Below are 12,490 nucleotides of genomic sequence, written 5' to 3'. Positions count from 1 at the left end.
TTTAGGAAATAAATAACACTTTTTTAATGAGGTGCGTTTTGTACATTGTCAAATTCTTGAAATGTTCTATATCAAATTACTCGATATATCGAACTAATTCCAGTTTTTTTGCGAGTTCGATATATGCGGGTTTGACTGTATTAAAAAAGTTGTATCTTTTCTCCGACAACTCCTGACTACATGTGCCAGGAGAAGCCTATGTTATGTATTTAGTCCAAGTTAATAACATCTCGCCTTGCACACCGTTTGCTGTAGATGCGAAGGAAAACCTGCAAGAGTGAGCCGAGAGGGATGGTGGCTTGATGCACGCTGACCTCCCATCTGCTCAATATTGAAGATGACATGACCGAGTGCGCAATAGGAGAAAGGGAATGGAGGGGGGAAAGGGAAAGTTGGGGGAGTTGTAGGTGAACGAGTGATGTGAAATGAGGGTAAAGGAGCATGATGGGAAAGGAGGGTGCATACTACTCTGCTTGCTCCAATTCGGTCTCGGCTTCTTGCACCTCTTTTCTCATCATTTTGACGGCACATGGTAGGTAGCGATGCATCGAACCTTCGCCTTTGGCTTGTTTGTCCGAAAAGTGGTTCATGGGAGGGAGAAATTTTGTTCGAATGAACCATTGTGGGGTTTTTAAAGTTTGAATTCACTGAAGTTCTTTAAATGCGTAAGCATTTCTATGGTTACCCAACGAGAAAACTGTCCATGTGTTCGTCCATCTGTTCTTTGCATAACACGATCACTTTCAAGGTAGAGCCAGCAGCAATGTTTTCGCCAGCTGTGGAAGAAGACGATGACGAACACGCGAGCAGTGGCATGAGCGCAAGGGGCAGTATGGGAATACAGTAGAATCTTGATGATACGAATCTCACGGGGTCACGAAAAATATTCGTAATAGCCGAAATTCATATCATCAAAACACAATTGAAACTAGCTAAATTAAGGGGGGATGTGAAAATCGCGAGAAAGATTGATTTTTGAAAACCACGCGTTTCGGTATCTGCAAAGTCTAATCTACGCTGCATCAGAATGGTTTGGCTGAAAACGCGCTAAAAGTGGCCGAAAAAGATTAATTCGTCAGTGCACAGGGCGAGAAAACAGCTTTAAATCGAAAGAGCGTAAGATTGGGCGAGTTGGTATTCCATGTCTTATACTTAATAGCACATCAAAAGGGACGAGGCACGGATGGACGTGCTGTGTCCGCGTCGTCCATCCGTGCTTCGTCCCTTTTCATGCGCTATTAAGTATAAGCTTTAAATCGCGCACAATCACCGCAGTTCATGGAGATATATCTCGTATTTCCTGCTACCGAGCGCCGCCATCTGGGTATCGTTCGAAAGCTCAAAGTTTCGCCGTCCCGCTTCTCAATTCGTCTGTCGTCGCCATCTTGTAACAAACGCTAAAACACAAAAGAAGCGCAGGTCTGCGAGAAGTAGTCACGCGTGCCCTCCGATGAAGGCATGCCTCCGATTGGCTGCCGTGCTGAAAGGCGTCTCTTCATTGGTTGCTGCTGTGGCAGGGGCAAGATGGCAACTGCAGTTGTCTGCTTTGTAAACCACGTCAGCGTCTTTACTTGACACGCAGAATTAGGATTACTGAGAGCTCCCAGGTTAGTGATGGATCATCGCTCGTTGGAGAAGAAATTTTGGACGAAGCACGCCTTCGGAATACGGAAGCGCAAGCCTCCTACGGCAAGAAAAATAGGGCGATTAGCGGGAGAAGCGGAGGAGCACCCGACTGAACGTGCCGCGCTATCTTGCACCGTGTGAATTCAGCAGCGAAACCGACAATCGCCCTGTGCCATCGGCACAGATAACGCAGTCGACGGAAGACGCGCCAACGGAGGCATACGGCCGCAGCGAATCAGCCGAGATCGTATCTCGGTTGACATAGCTCGCTGCGACTAGGCAAAATGGCGCAAACACACAGAACGCGGCCTGAAGCACAGCAGCCACTCCATCCAATGGCACGCGGAAAAGGAGGAAAAGCACAAAGCAACAAAAGCGCCGCCACCGCTTCAAGCTCTTCGTGCCCAGTCGCGGCCTCCGCGCTGTTTGGTACCACGTCCGCGCTGTTCTCTTTCGCGGCCGTTGGTGGGGCGGCGTTTATTCTTATCAACCGACGTGGGTCGAAAATCGATTCGTAACAACCGTTCTCTAGCACGTTGCAAAGTAATGGGGCTTGGCCGGGACCACAGAAAAATTCGTATCATCCGGAAATTCGTATTAGCCGTGATCGTATCATCGAGATTCCACTGTACTGGCATGATCGGTGGCATCGGAGCCAACTATTGAATAAGATGATGACGAACGCGTGAGCAATGGCACGAGCGTGTGTCTGTGACGACGTGACGTTTACTGTTGCTGAGCAATGGTAAATGCACAGCCGCTGAGCAGTGCTATGTTTACGGTCGAACACACTTATAACGATACCAGTTTAAGATTATATCGGCTATAACAATGAGAAGCTGCTGCACCATCAACAACTTTTGTATGTTTCCTATGGTGAAATAACCCGCTTACTACAATGCCCATGTGCCCCATTATAGGTTATAACGATGAAGTCAGACTACTGTGTGTCCGTCCCGAAAGGGAATGGAATGTGAACTCCTTGAAAAGAAAAAAGAAATTTGAGCCGTTGTACGCCGCCGCGTGCTGTTTTCCATCCTTCTCCGCATCGCCAGCCTCGCGCTCCTCCATCCCGTTGTCCTTCCACCCCTCCGAACACAAATGAGCTGCCCCCATAGCTCTTCGCCACGCCACCGTCCGAAGCACGAATAGACCGAGCAAACTGTGCTGGTAGTGCTGGGCTGGCGGAGTGCCGCAAATGGAGCCAAAATGGCGCAAATAGAGCCAAAACGGCGTTAGCGTCCACCGAAATGAAGTGACTGAGTTCGCATCGCCATAGTCATCAGTGAAAATCGTACTGGAATGACAGCTACGCTAGAACGCTTCGTGCCTATTTGTGCCTTTAAGTAGGGGTGTGCAAATAGGGAAATTTCATCTCGAATCGAATTCGAATCGAATAGTGCTGAATAGTGGCCAAAATATGGAATATCGAATCGAATATTAAATACAAAAGATTTTATTGAAAATTTACAGAAAGAACAAAGAAATGATGTCTGCTCATGTCCTCGAGCACACAAAGCGGTAAGTGACTGTTACCGCAAGGCTACAAATTGTCATGCAGAAACACAAGCTGTTCCACGTGACCTGGCTTCAGGCTCTCCCGCCGCGATGTTACGGTGTTTCCTGCAGTTGAAAACATGCGCTCATTGGGCGCCTCTGTAGCAGGGATGGGAAGGTATCGCAAAGTAATTTTGGCGAATTCTGGATACAGCGAACCTCCATGCTCTTTCCAATATTTCAAAGGATCATCCTTTCTTGGGATCAGCGGTTCATTGAAGTATTTTTCAACTTCTTGACTATAAGGTGTGAGCTCATTGTGCTGGTTTCGTTTTGATGGCAGCAGTTCGACAGTCTCCCAGACTGTTCCCTGGCCTTCTTTGCTTGCGGCATGACTTGTCAATGGCTTCGGATTTTGAAAGTGCTGCAATGGAGAGTTCATGTGAGTTGATTGAATGAATTTGTGCAGAAAATAGATTTAAACCTTGAATCACATAGTGTTGCGAGCATTAGTTCCTTTCGTTCTGCATAAAGAGGGAACCGTGACTACAAGCTCTTTACGGCTGTTGCGGCTTACTCTGTGCAAAACTGTTGAGGATGAAGAGCACTGTCTACAGTCGCCGATGGATTTTTCGGACTCCAAAAATTCGGACTTGTTGGATATTCCGGACTTCATAAATGCACCGTCAGGGTTCGTATAGAGCTAATGCATTTTTGTGACCGATTTTTCGGACGAATTTAGGCCCCAAAGTTCAATTTTCCGTACTAAATCGCTAGTTCTGAGCCATGCTCCCCGTTTTTTGGTGGCTGCCATGTTGGATTTTCCGCTGGCTTGCCCAGGCTTGGCTTCCAGTGGCCCGCTCTATAGCTTCCACGATTCGGAAACGCGTTCCATCCTCTTGTCTTGGAGGCCATGCCCGCTCCTCTTCAGCTGACAGAACGCTCTAGGGGACGACAATTTTTTCGTGTTTTTTTTTGGTCAGCACTATTGTCTTGATCACTTTGCGAAAGCTGTTTCTTTACTATTTTTATTTTGCACGTGATGTGCGCACCTCAGAGACATGTGCGGCTTCGCATTTGTGTGATCGGTGCCACCGCCGGTGCTTTCGCGAGAGCCAAGTGGTGCAAAGCATGGCGTCCGTGATCAGCTCCGGCAGCGCGCCGTCGTTGACCTGCTAGAGCATTGCGGAGTTAGCAAGATTACAGTTCTCCGCTGGGCTACGTGCCGAAAGGGAAGGCCAGAGCAAACGGTGCGCTGTCTGAGCTGATCGCGGAGGCCACGTGTGAAGTAACGGGGCTCGTTTCTTCGATCTCCTTAGGAGATTTCCCTGGTGACGCTCTTGTCGACTGTATGCAGATTGATTGATTGATTGAATAACTTTTATTGTTTCAGTCCTGCAGAACGCGTATTAGCACGTCGCGGGCCGCTCCCACGTCGGGACCGACAGGCCTAGCAGAGGCGACGTCAGTATTTTGCAAATACAAGCAAATGTTATTGCCTCCGAGCGTAGTGTGAGGCAGGGCATTAATAAAGATTTTTTATGCCACTCTTAAGCCTAATAAATTTTCTTTTTTTTAGGGTGAACGAGTTTTGCGGACTGTTCGATTTTTCGGACTATTTTTCGGTCCCCGCGAAGTCTGGAAAATCAGTCGGCGACTGTTCATCGCGATTGGCGGCGACCTGGCGACACAGGCGAAAAATAATCAGGATGTGTGCGTGGTAGTGAAAAGCGTGTCTCAGATGAAGACACGCCGTGGCCGCGCTGTGACAGAAGTTGCGAGGCCTTAGCCGCTGTGAGCACTAATAAGTCACGAGATGATGAGAATTGCTGCTTCCGCACTGCTTTTGTGCAAAATTGAAACAGGATTCTGCTTATTCATTCAGTAAATAAAAGCGTGTTGATGTAGCAAGCATTTATTATTTTCTTGATACCCTCGATAAATCGACATTCAGTTAATTCGGTCATTTTTTCGGTGCCGTGAAATCCGAATTATTTACTATAGCAGTGTCATTCTTGAAAGCCGACAGCCGCGACTTGTTACACGCAATCAGAGCCCGCGGGAAGCAGGGTTAAACAGTTAAACGAGTCTACACATCAGCAGTCTGATGGAGGAAGGTGGTGCTTGCCCGCCATTGTAGTTTTCTCACAATAACTCTGCCATTCCCCTATTTTTTTTTTTTTTTTCATGCAACCTGGTTATAACAATTATTGGTTATAACAATGGAATTTTCGTGGCACTTGAATATTGTTATAAGTGGGTTTGACTTTACCAACAGTTTTCAGTTTGAGCACTAATCACCACGTTGTTACTACGAAATGCTTACGCATCATTCAGATAACTCCCTGAGGAGATTCTACGTAATATTTTTTATTCAAGTACATTGGAATTTGCCGGGGTCAATAGAGCAATGCGAATTATCCGTGAATTCAATATAATAGATTTTGAATTACTGGGATTTCACTTTGATATGATCTTTCTCTAAGTGGCTACGTTGTAAGTGGTCTGAGCTGTAGCAGCCTGCAGTATTTTTTGCTCTAATAGCTTAGTTAGCAGTGAATTATTAAACATTTTTAATAACATTAGGGCCATAATGAGAATATACAAGGTTTGTTGAGCAAGCACATTAGAAGACATCACTTTCAATGGTTTGCAATGCGTTACTGGTAGTTTGCATAGCTCTTTTTTTTATACTTGAAAGAATGCCTGCGAAACTATTAAAAAGCTTTCGCAGTTCGCCACTTGTGCACTACACTGCGGCTTTCTTTTTAAGAGCAGGGAAAAGAGCCACTCGAAAAGTAGCACATGACAACAGTTGAAAGTGATTGTTCTAGATTGTCCTTGTTAGGGGAAACTTAATAAGTATTTCAGCTGTGATTAAGCAGTTTTCTGCCCAAAGTGTCATGTTGGTTACTTTTTAATGACAAAAGCCATAAAACCGATTGAAATGTGGCACTCATATGTACTGTTGACTAACGTATAATGAATTTGATAAAATTATCCGGTTGATTTTATGAACCCTTTATCTTCTGTAGACAAGCCGAGATCATTCAGCTATTGCCATTGGACCGTATACGAGCTTAGCTTGTCCATAGTCCAACAGCAAGGATTATTTGATTTGTATTGGGTTTGTTTCGATTCGTATTCAAAATTTCGAATATCACACACCCCTGCTAATAAAATATCTCTGCTTTTATTGTGCATATTATAGGTGCGACATTCTTGGCACTGGCTTTTGCATATATACAGTGGAATCTTCTTGATACGATTCTGCATAATATGTTTTTCGGAACAATACGTTTCTCTTTTATTTTCCTAGCCAACTTCCCATAGGAGCAATGTATTTTCGTACGATTATTGTGATCACGTTTTCAGCTGTAATTGGATAATACAACAGTGGAAGTGGGCTTTTACTGATGTTTCTAACACTCATAGCTTTATATTCCAGTGTACTAGCTTAAATAACATTCCAACAACCCATGAACAGCGTGTTAAGCCTCAGCCCCATTAGAGGAAAAAATGCACGCACCACGCCGCAGGCGGTAAAATGCTGCTGCGGCAGTGTGGCCACAGCGACTGGCAGTGCACCACTGCTCAGTTGAGTGAGGAAACGCCAGCTTTTTTTTTAAACTTCTAGTAGGAAGTTTTCACGGACATTGCAAAGACAAAAGCTCAGCGTCAACTGATGAGCTATATTAACATTGCTAATTAAAGGTGCATTGGCTGCGGTGCGTGTGGCGTTGAGTGTTGCTGCTCTGTTAACGTGTTATGCTGAAAAGTACCACTGGGTGCCACATGAACATTTGCAATTGAGTCTGTCATCGAGTAGGCAGGCCTATTTTCATACTTTTGGGAGCTTGCTTTGGATAATATAATTTTCGGATGATAAGTTCTGTTTTCCGGTTCGTGTAAAGATAGTATCAACTTAATTCCACTGTAGTAGTAGTTGGGCTCAACTGAGCACAACAGAGCTTAATTGAGTTAATCGCGTAGCAGCTGATGATATTGTACCATTGCCTGCAGCTGTCACCAGCATTGCGGAACCGCTTCACAGAAATCTGGTGTCCTGGTATGGCATCATCAGCCGACTTGGCAGCCATTGCAGACCATAACCTAGGCCCCGCAATACATCTTGGCTCTTTGACTCTGGGGGCCGCTATAGCAGCATTTCTGGACTGGCTGCGCTCTGATGATCTGGGGCGGCGTTGCGTAGCCACTGCACGTGACATATTGGCTTGGACAGAGCTCATCAAGCGCACTATGGGCTGCCTAAGCCCAGCAGCAGCCTATGTCCACGGAGCTATGATGACTTTTTTGGATGGCCTGGGAACAGGTAAGCTGTGTTCTTCTGGTTGCAGGGTGGGGATTGTGGAGAGCTTGGTGAGCAAGATTTAGTCTCAGGATTAGTTATACTGCTCCAGTGAGAACCACGGCATTGGCAACAAAACTGAATTTACTTGCTGATATTGCACAGAATTTCAAAATTATATACAGTAGACACTTATTACAACATACTGTTATAATCCAGTGAAAAATGTCAGTTTTATTCGAAGTCTGTTCTATCCAAAATTTGGGTAGCGGTATGTTAAATGGCTGAAACTTCGCATATCCCGCGGTCTTACCTGCAGGCGATTGCAAAAATGATAAAAACGTCGAAGGTAAAATAAATAACTAAAGATAAACTAAGTTGCGTCATAGTTCCTCAATACTTTTTCTGGACACTAAACTCAGCCGTCACTCTATGGGAGAGTTTAATAGGTCACATGAAGGCGCCGCGGCGCCACCGCTGCTGAGAGGCCACCTTTCTCCGTCTTAAACCCGGAGAGACTGCAGATGCAGCCGGCGTGGGCTGAAAGTTTGGACGCGTACTTTGTATTTGTATCTGTGTGTGTGTGTGTGTGTGTGTGTGTGTGTGTGTGTGTGTGTGTGTGTGTGTGTGTGCATGTGTGTGCATGTGCGCGTGTGTGCACGTGCATGCGTGTGTATGTGTATGGGTGTTTGCGTGCGTGCATACGTGTGCGTGCGCGCGTGTAGTGTGTGTGCGTGCACGTACATGCGTCTGTACGTGCATGTGTGCGCGTGCGTGATTCTGCATTTGCTTCAAATAAAGCTCACGATTCAAATACTATTATGTGTCGCAGTTCGCCAAGGGGGTGTGGTACTGAGTGCAACGGACCGTCAATCCTCGTCATTCTGCTTGTGCGAGTTAGAGATTAATAATCGCAGTGCTGAGTCACTCGGGCATATTAATCCATTTATGTTTTTATAGTGTATATCGACAACGAGAATCGGGTTTGAAAACTTTGTCGCGCATTTGGAATAAAACGCGTGAAAACTAGCAAAGCTTGCGATTGTGGGGATGCGTGACTCTCAAGCGTCTCCTGTAGTCTGGCTTCACCGCGTGGCTAAGCTTTGGCGGCGGTCGTGGTGGTTGCGGCGCGTTGCGAGAGATGGCGCGAGTGTCACGATGCTAACGCCACCGAACGGCGGGGTGACTTGGGAGCAAAAGGTCGAAAGTGCTTCCGCTTGGGATCGGCGACCAACACGCACGAACGCTTTGCGCGTGCGCCGGCCCGCTTCACGGGACCTACTCGTGAGGCTAAGACCAGGACACCGGTATGGACGAACACGGATCGTTAGAACGCGCCACCGTTCGCATGACTGTACACGTGAGCGACTAGGCGATGGTGTCACAGCATGGGGCGAACATATTCGCTCGCTATCAGGTCGCGGTGAGTCGGCCTTCCTTGATGTGTCGCGCGCCCATGTGAATATTCTATAGGTAGTAATTCGGCTAGCGTGCATTAGTGTATTAAAGGCGCAATAAATGCCCCTTTGTTTGTTTGCACCACTGTCTTGTCGTTCCTTTGTCCCAAGAGCACTTCAGAGCAGCTTCATGGAGCTTAGCAGGGTCCCCCGGAACGAACATACTTGAGAACCCCTGTTCTAAGTGTTTGTAAACTCAGCAGCTGTAATTTGTTGGTTGCAATACAGTCATACTTGACTATATCGAAAAATTTCTGAATACCGTAAAGTTACAATGAAAATATATAGCAAGAAAGTATAGTTACATCGAACAAGTGTAGCAGCCACTACCGATACATCGAACTTCAGTGGAAACTGCCCCAGAAGTTGGCTTTCCTGAGAGGCGGCTGGGCGGCGCTGCGAACAACCCTTCAGAACAAGTGATATGGCCCAGCAGCACCTGTGCAGCTATACTGTGCCGCGGTTGGGCACCCCCCTACGACAAATGATCCTGGCCTGCCCTGCAGAGTTTGCTTATACAGCCAATCAGAGTTTCTCATCTTTGTAGCTTCTTTTCCTGCACCTTTGAGGCTTGTGGAGGTTTGTGCTTTCATATTGTGTTATTTTCTCCCACGTTACTTTTTGTTTTTGCGTGATGGCGACCACGAAGCAGAATCTGCCATTCACTGCGAAGTTGAAAATTATTGAGTCAAATACGGCGAGAAAATCAATCTGAAATCGCCACAGCATTCTTGGCTGACATTAAGAAGGAAACAATACATAAATGCTTCCGTTATGCTGGTTTTCACGTTCCTGGTGAAGACAATGAAAGGTGTTCTGATGAGTGCAACGAAGCAGTCACCGGTTTCAACGAAGTTTGGAGCAGTCAGCATTTCCAGAAGCCGTTGATGGGTCAACAATCAACAAGTGTGTCCGCACACGAAGGTGCCACGACCGCAGGAGCGCTTCAGCAGGAGGACTTCATCACTGCCATCGTGAATTTGGATTCAAGTGAAGGGAACAATAAGGACAACAACTCGAATCCTGCACCCCCCTGCTTCAACGTACTTGCCCTGTACTGGCGCTTTTGCACAAACGTGAAAGGCTGCATCCTAAGCTGCTCTGCGTCCTTGGACAATGTGGAAAAATGCATGCTCTTTCAAGCAACGAAGATATTGAAGCAGATTTGGGACTATTGCATGCCAAAGTAAACTGAAAGTAGGTCCATTTTGTCAATAATGTGCTGTTACAAATGGTATGTGCTTTTATGTTGTTCTATTCATTAGAATGTTGATATCGAATTATGCCCCATATCGAACTTTGATATAACCAGATTTGACTCTAACTGCAATTAGTCCAATATGCATTTTGATTTCTCATGCAAGTAATGTCCGCCTCTTATGTTATACAGCTCAAGGACTCGAATTGTGCAACCTGCCACAAGCGAATATTTTGAAATTTTCTATATACTCAAACCTCGTTATAAGAAACAGGATATAACGAAGTAAGTGAATTCCCTTGAAGTCCCATAGAGATCCATGTATTTAAAATCCTCTTTTAACAAAGTAAAGGTGTCCTGCCAGTGGATATAACGAGCTAGATTTGTCGCTGAAATAAAAATATACCCAACCCTTGCAAGCCAAATATATTGCTTTCCACGGGATTCGGCATACGTGAAGTGGAAAAGTTCAAAACTCCAGCATCCTCGTGCTGAATGTGCCGTCGAGCAACACTGGTCTTTCCCAACACTGTGCGTAGCTGTATGTAAGCTTGTGCTCATTATCGCCTTTGCACTTCTCTTGCTCATTGCGCCGCCGCACAGGCTGAGATTTCATAGGTGCGATCTTGGGGGCCAACTCTAGCTGCACCCAACTTGTGCCAGGAATCCACTGTCACATAGGCGCCGGTGCAATCTCAGAGGCCACAGTTGGCTGGCCTGGCGAGGTTTATTGGCTTTGTGACTCATGCAGCGGAGCCACGGGAGTGCGGCGGATCAGCCTGGAGCAGCTGCATAGTCTGCATGCTGTGTTGTGGGCCACGTGCTGCTCGACCATCACGGGCTTTGTTCACGACACACATTGCAAGCTGTTTTCTTTGACCGCGTCGCTGTTTTACCGGTTTGACGACACTATAGACAAGCCAAGTGGAAAGTGGAAACGAGACGCCATCATATTGGAACACAAGGCAGCTAATGTAAAGGCAGTCACTTCAGGTGTTAAGAAGTTGTGTTGCACACGCCAAAAATTATTTAGCTGTTTTGTTAAAATTTAATCCCATACACGACCATGTAGTGGCTCTGTGGGCTGCAAAGCTATCTTCTTCTATGTATGTTTAAAGTTGTGCATGCCATTGGGCGTATATTGCAGTAAAGGGCAACAATGTATGTAACAAAGCAAAGGTTATAACGAACTAATTTCACCTCCTCTTTCAACTTCATTGTAATGAGGTTTGCTGTAGTCTAAAAAGAAAGTACCCGACATATGCAAACAAACACATTGCTCAAAGTATTGTGCCTTCCTGTCTGTCTCTGTCTGTGAATGTGTGCTATAAACCTATAATAATGTCACACCAGCAAGGTTGAATCCCCTCCCCCTTTATCAATGACATTAGCTTGCTTGATGTAAAGAGGAAGGAGGTCGAAAGAAAGGCAGAAGGCAGGAATGTTAACCAGAAAAGCGTCTGGTTGGCTACCCTAAGCTGGGGCACGGGAAAGGGGGAACAGAAAAATGAGAGAAAGAGAGCAGGCGGGGAAGGAAAGAGCATTGACATGGCTAAGGTCCCCACAATTCTCGGCTTGTGAGGCACCCAGTGCAAATAAAGTTTTCGAGTTAAACTTAGTGTTCTCACTAAACAATTCTTGCTAAGTGGGCACATCAAAACTTCTCGCCCAAACGCACTCCTAAAGAAACTGCTGACCCAGACTGAATTCGAGGAGCGGGGACGTAAGCTTGACGAAGCTGCAAAAACGACAATGTGCATCTTGGGCCGATCGGCATCACCAGATCAGCGCACATCGGCGTCTTGTGCTGCAGTGCTTCGCATTATGTAGATGTAAATTACACTTGAGTCTGCCAAATTTTTTAGTGACTTCTGATTGTACATTTTCCTGATTAATACTTACTTTCTCGCATTTTTTTCCCCAAATGTGTGAACGGTCTAGCGGCCATCGTCATCGGCCGCCTTTTATTTATGGCTATTCCACATAATAGGCCTTTGAGCCATCCTACAATAAATACATTTTCATCATCATCATTTATGGCACGCTCAGGTGCATGGGCACGTGCCTCGTTCCTCGTGCTGCAAGGTTAGAAAAACAGAAGAAGAATAAAATATTGTTACGTAAAACGACACAAGGCGGGACTATTTACACTGTATTTACAGTATGTGAGAGCCACAGTGGCCGAGATGGTGGACAGCCACCAGCACCAGAAAGAACCGTCTTCTTCGTAGTCTGCCCCAGGCTGAAGTCTGTCTCGTAGCAATATAGTCTCTTCTGCTCCTGCCATCGGCCTGACCGGTTCCTTGTTCTTTCAAGGAGGACCTCGGCTGCACAACTGCGCAAATGGTCTATGGCACTACGTTGCGTATGCCTGGTGAATTTTACGCGCCAGCTTCTGTCGCC

The 12,490-nt window shown here is 46.1% G+C and overlaps 1 protein-coding gene across 1 annotated transcript in view; it reads left to right on the top strand.

The window, feature by feature from the left end:
- LOC119461954 (midasin-like) overlaps nt 1–12,490 on the top strand; it is a 268,647-nt gene that overhangs the window by 91,329 nt on the left and 164,828 nt on the right. The window contains 1 exon segment of the mRNA XM_049672349.1: nt 7,147–7,456. Within this exon segment, the coding sequence (XP_049528306.1) occupies nt 7,147–7,456 (310 nt within the window).

The sequence above is a fragment of the Dermacentor silvarum genome, chromosome 8, assembly GCF_013339745.2.
Source record: "Dermacentor silvarum isolate Dsil-2018 chromosome 8, BIME_Dsil_1.4, whole genome shotgun sequence".
NCBI classification, from domain to species: Eukaryota; Metazoa; Arthropoda; class Arachnida; order Ixodida; family Ixodidae; genus Dermacentor; species Dermacentor silvarum.
Note: the sequence above shows the minus strand (reverse complement) of the source record. Positions and strands in the feature narration are given on the sequence as shown.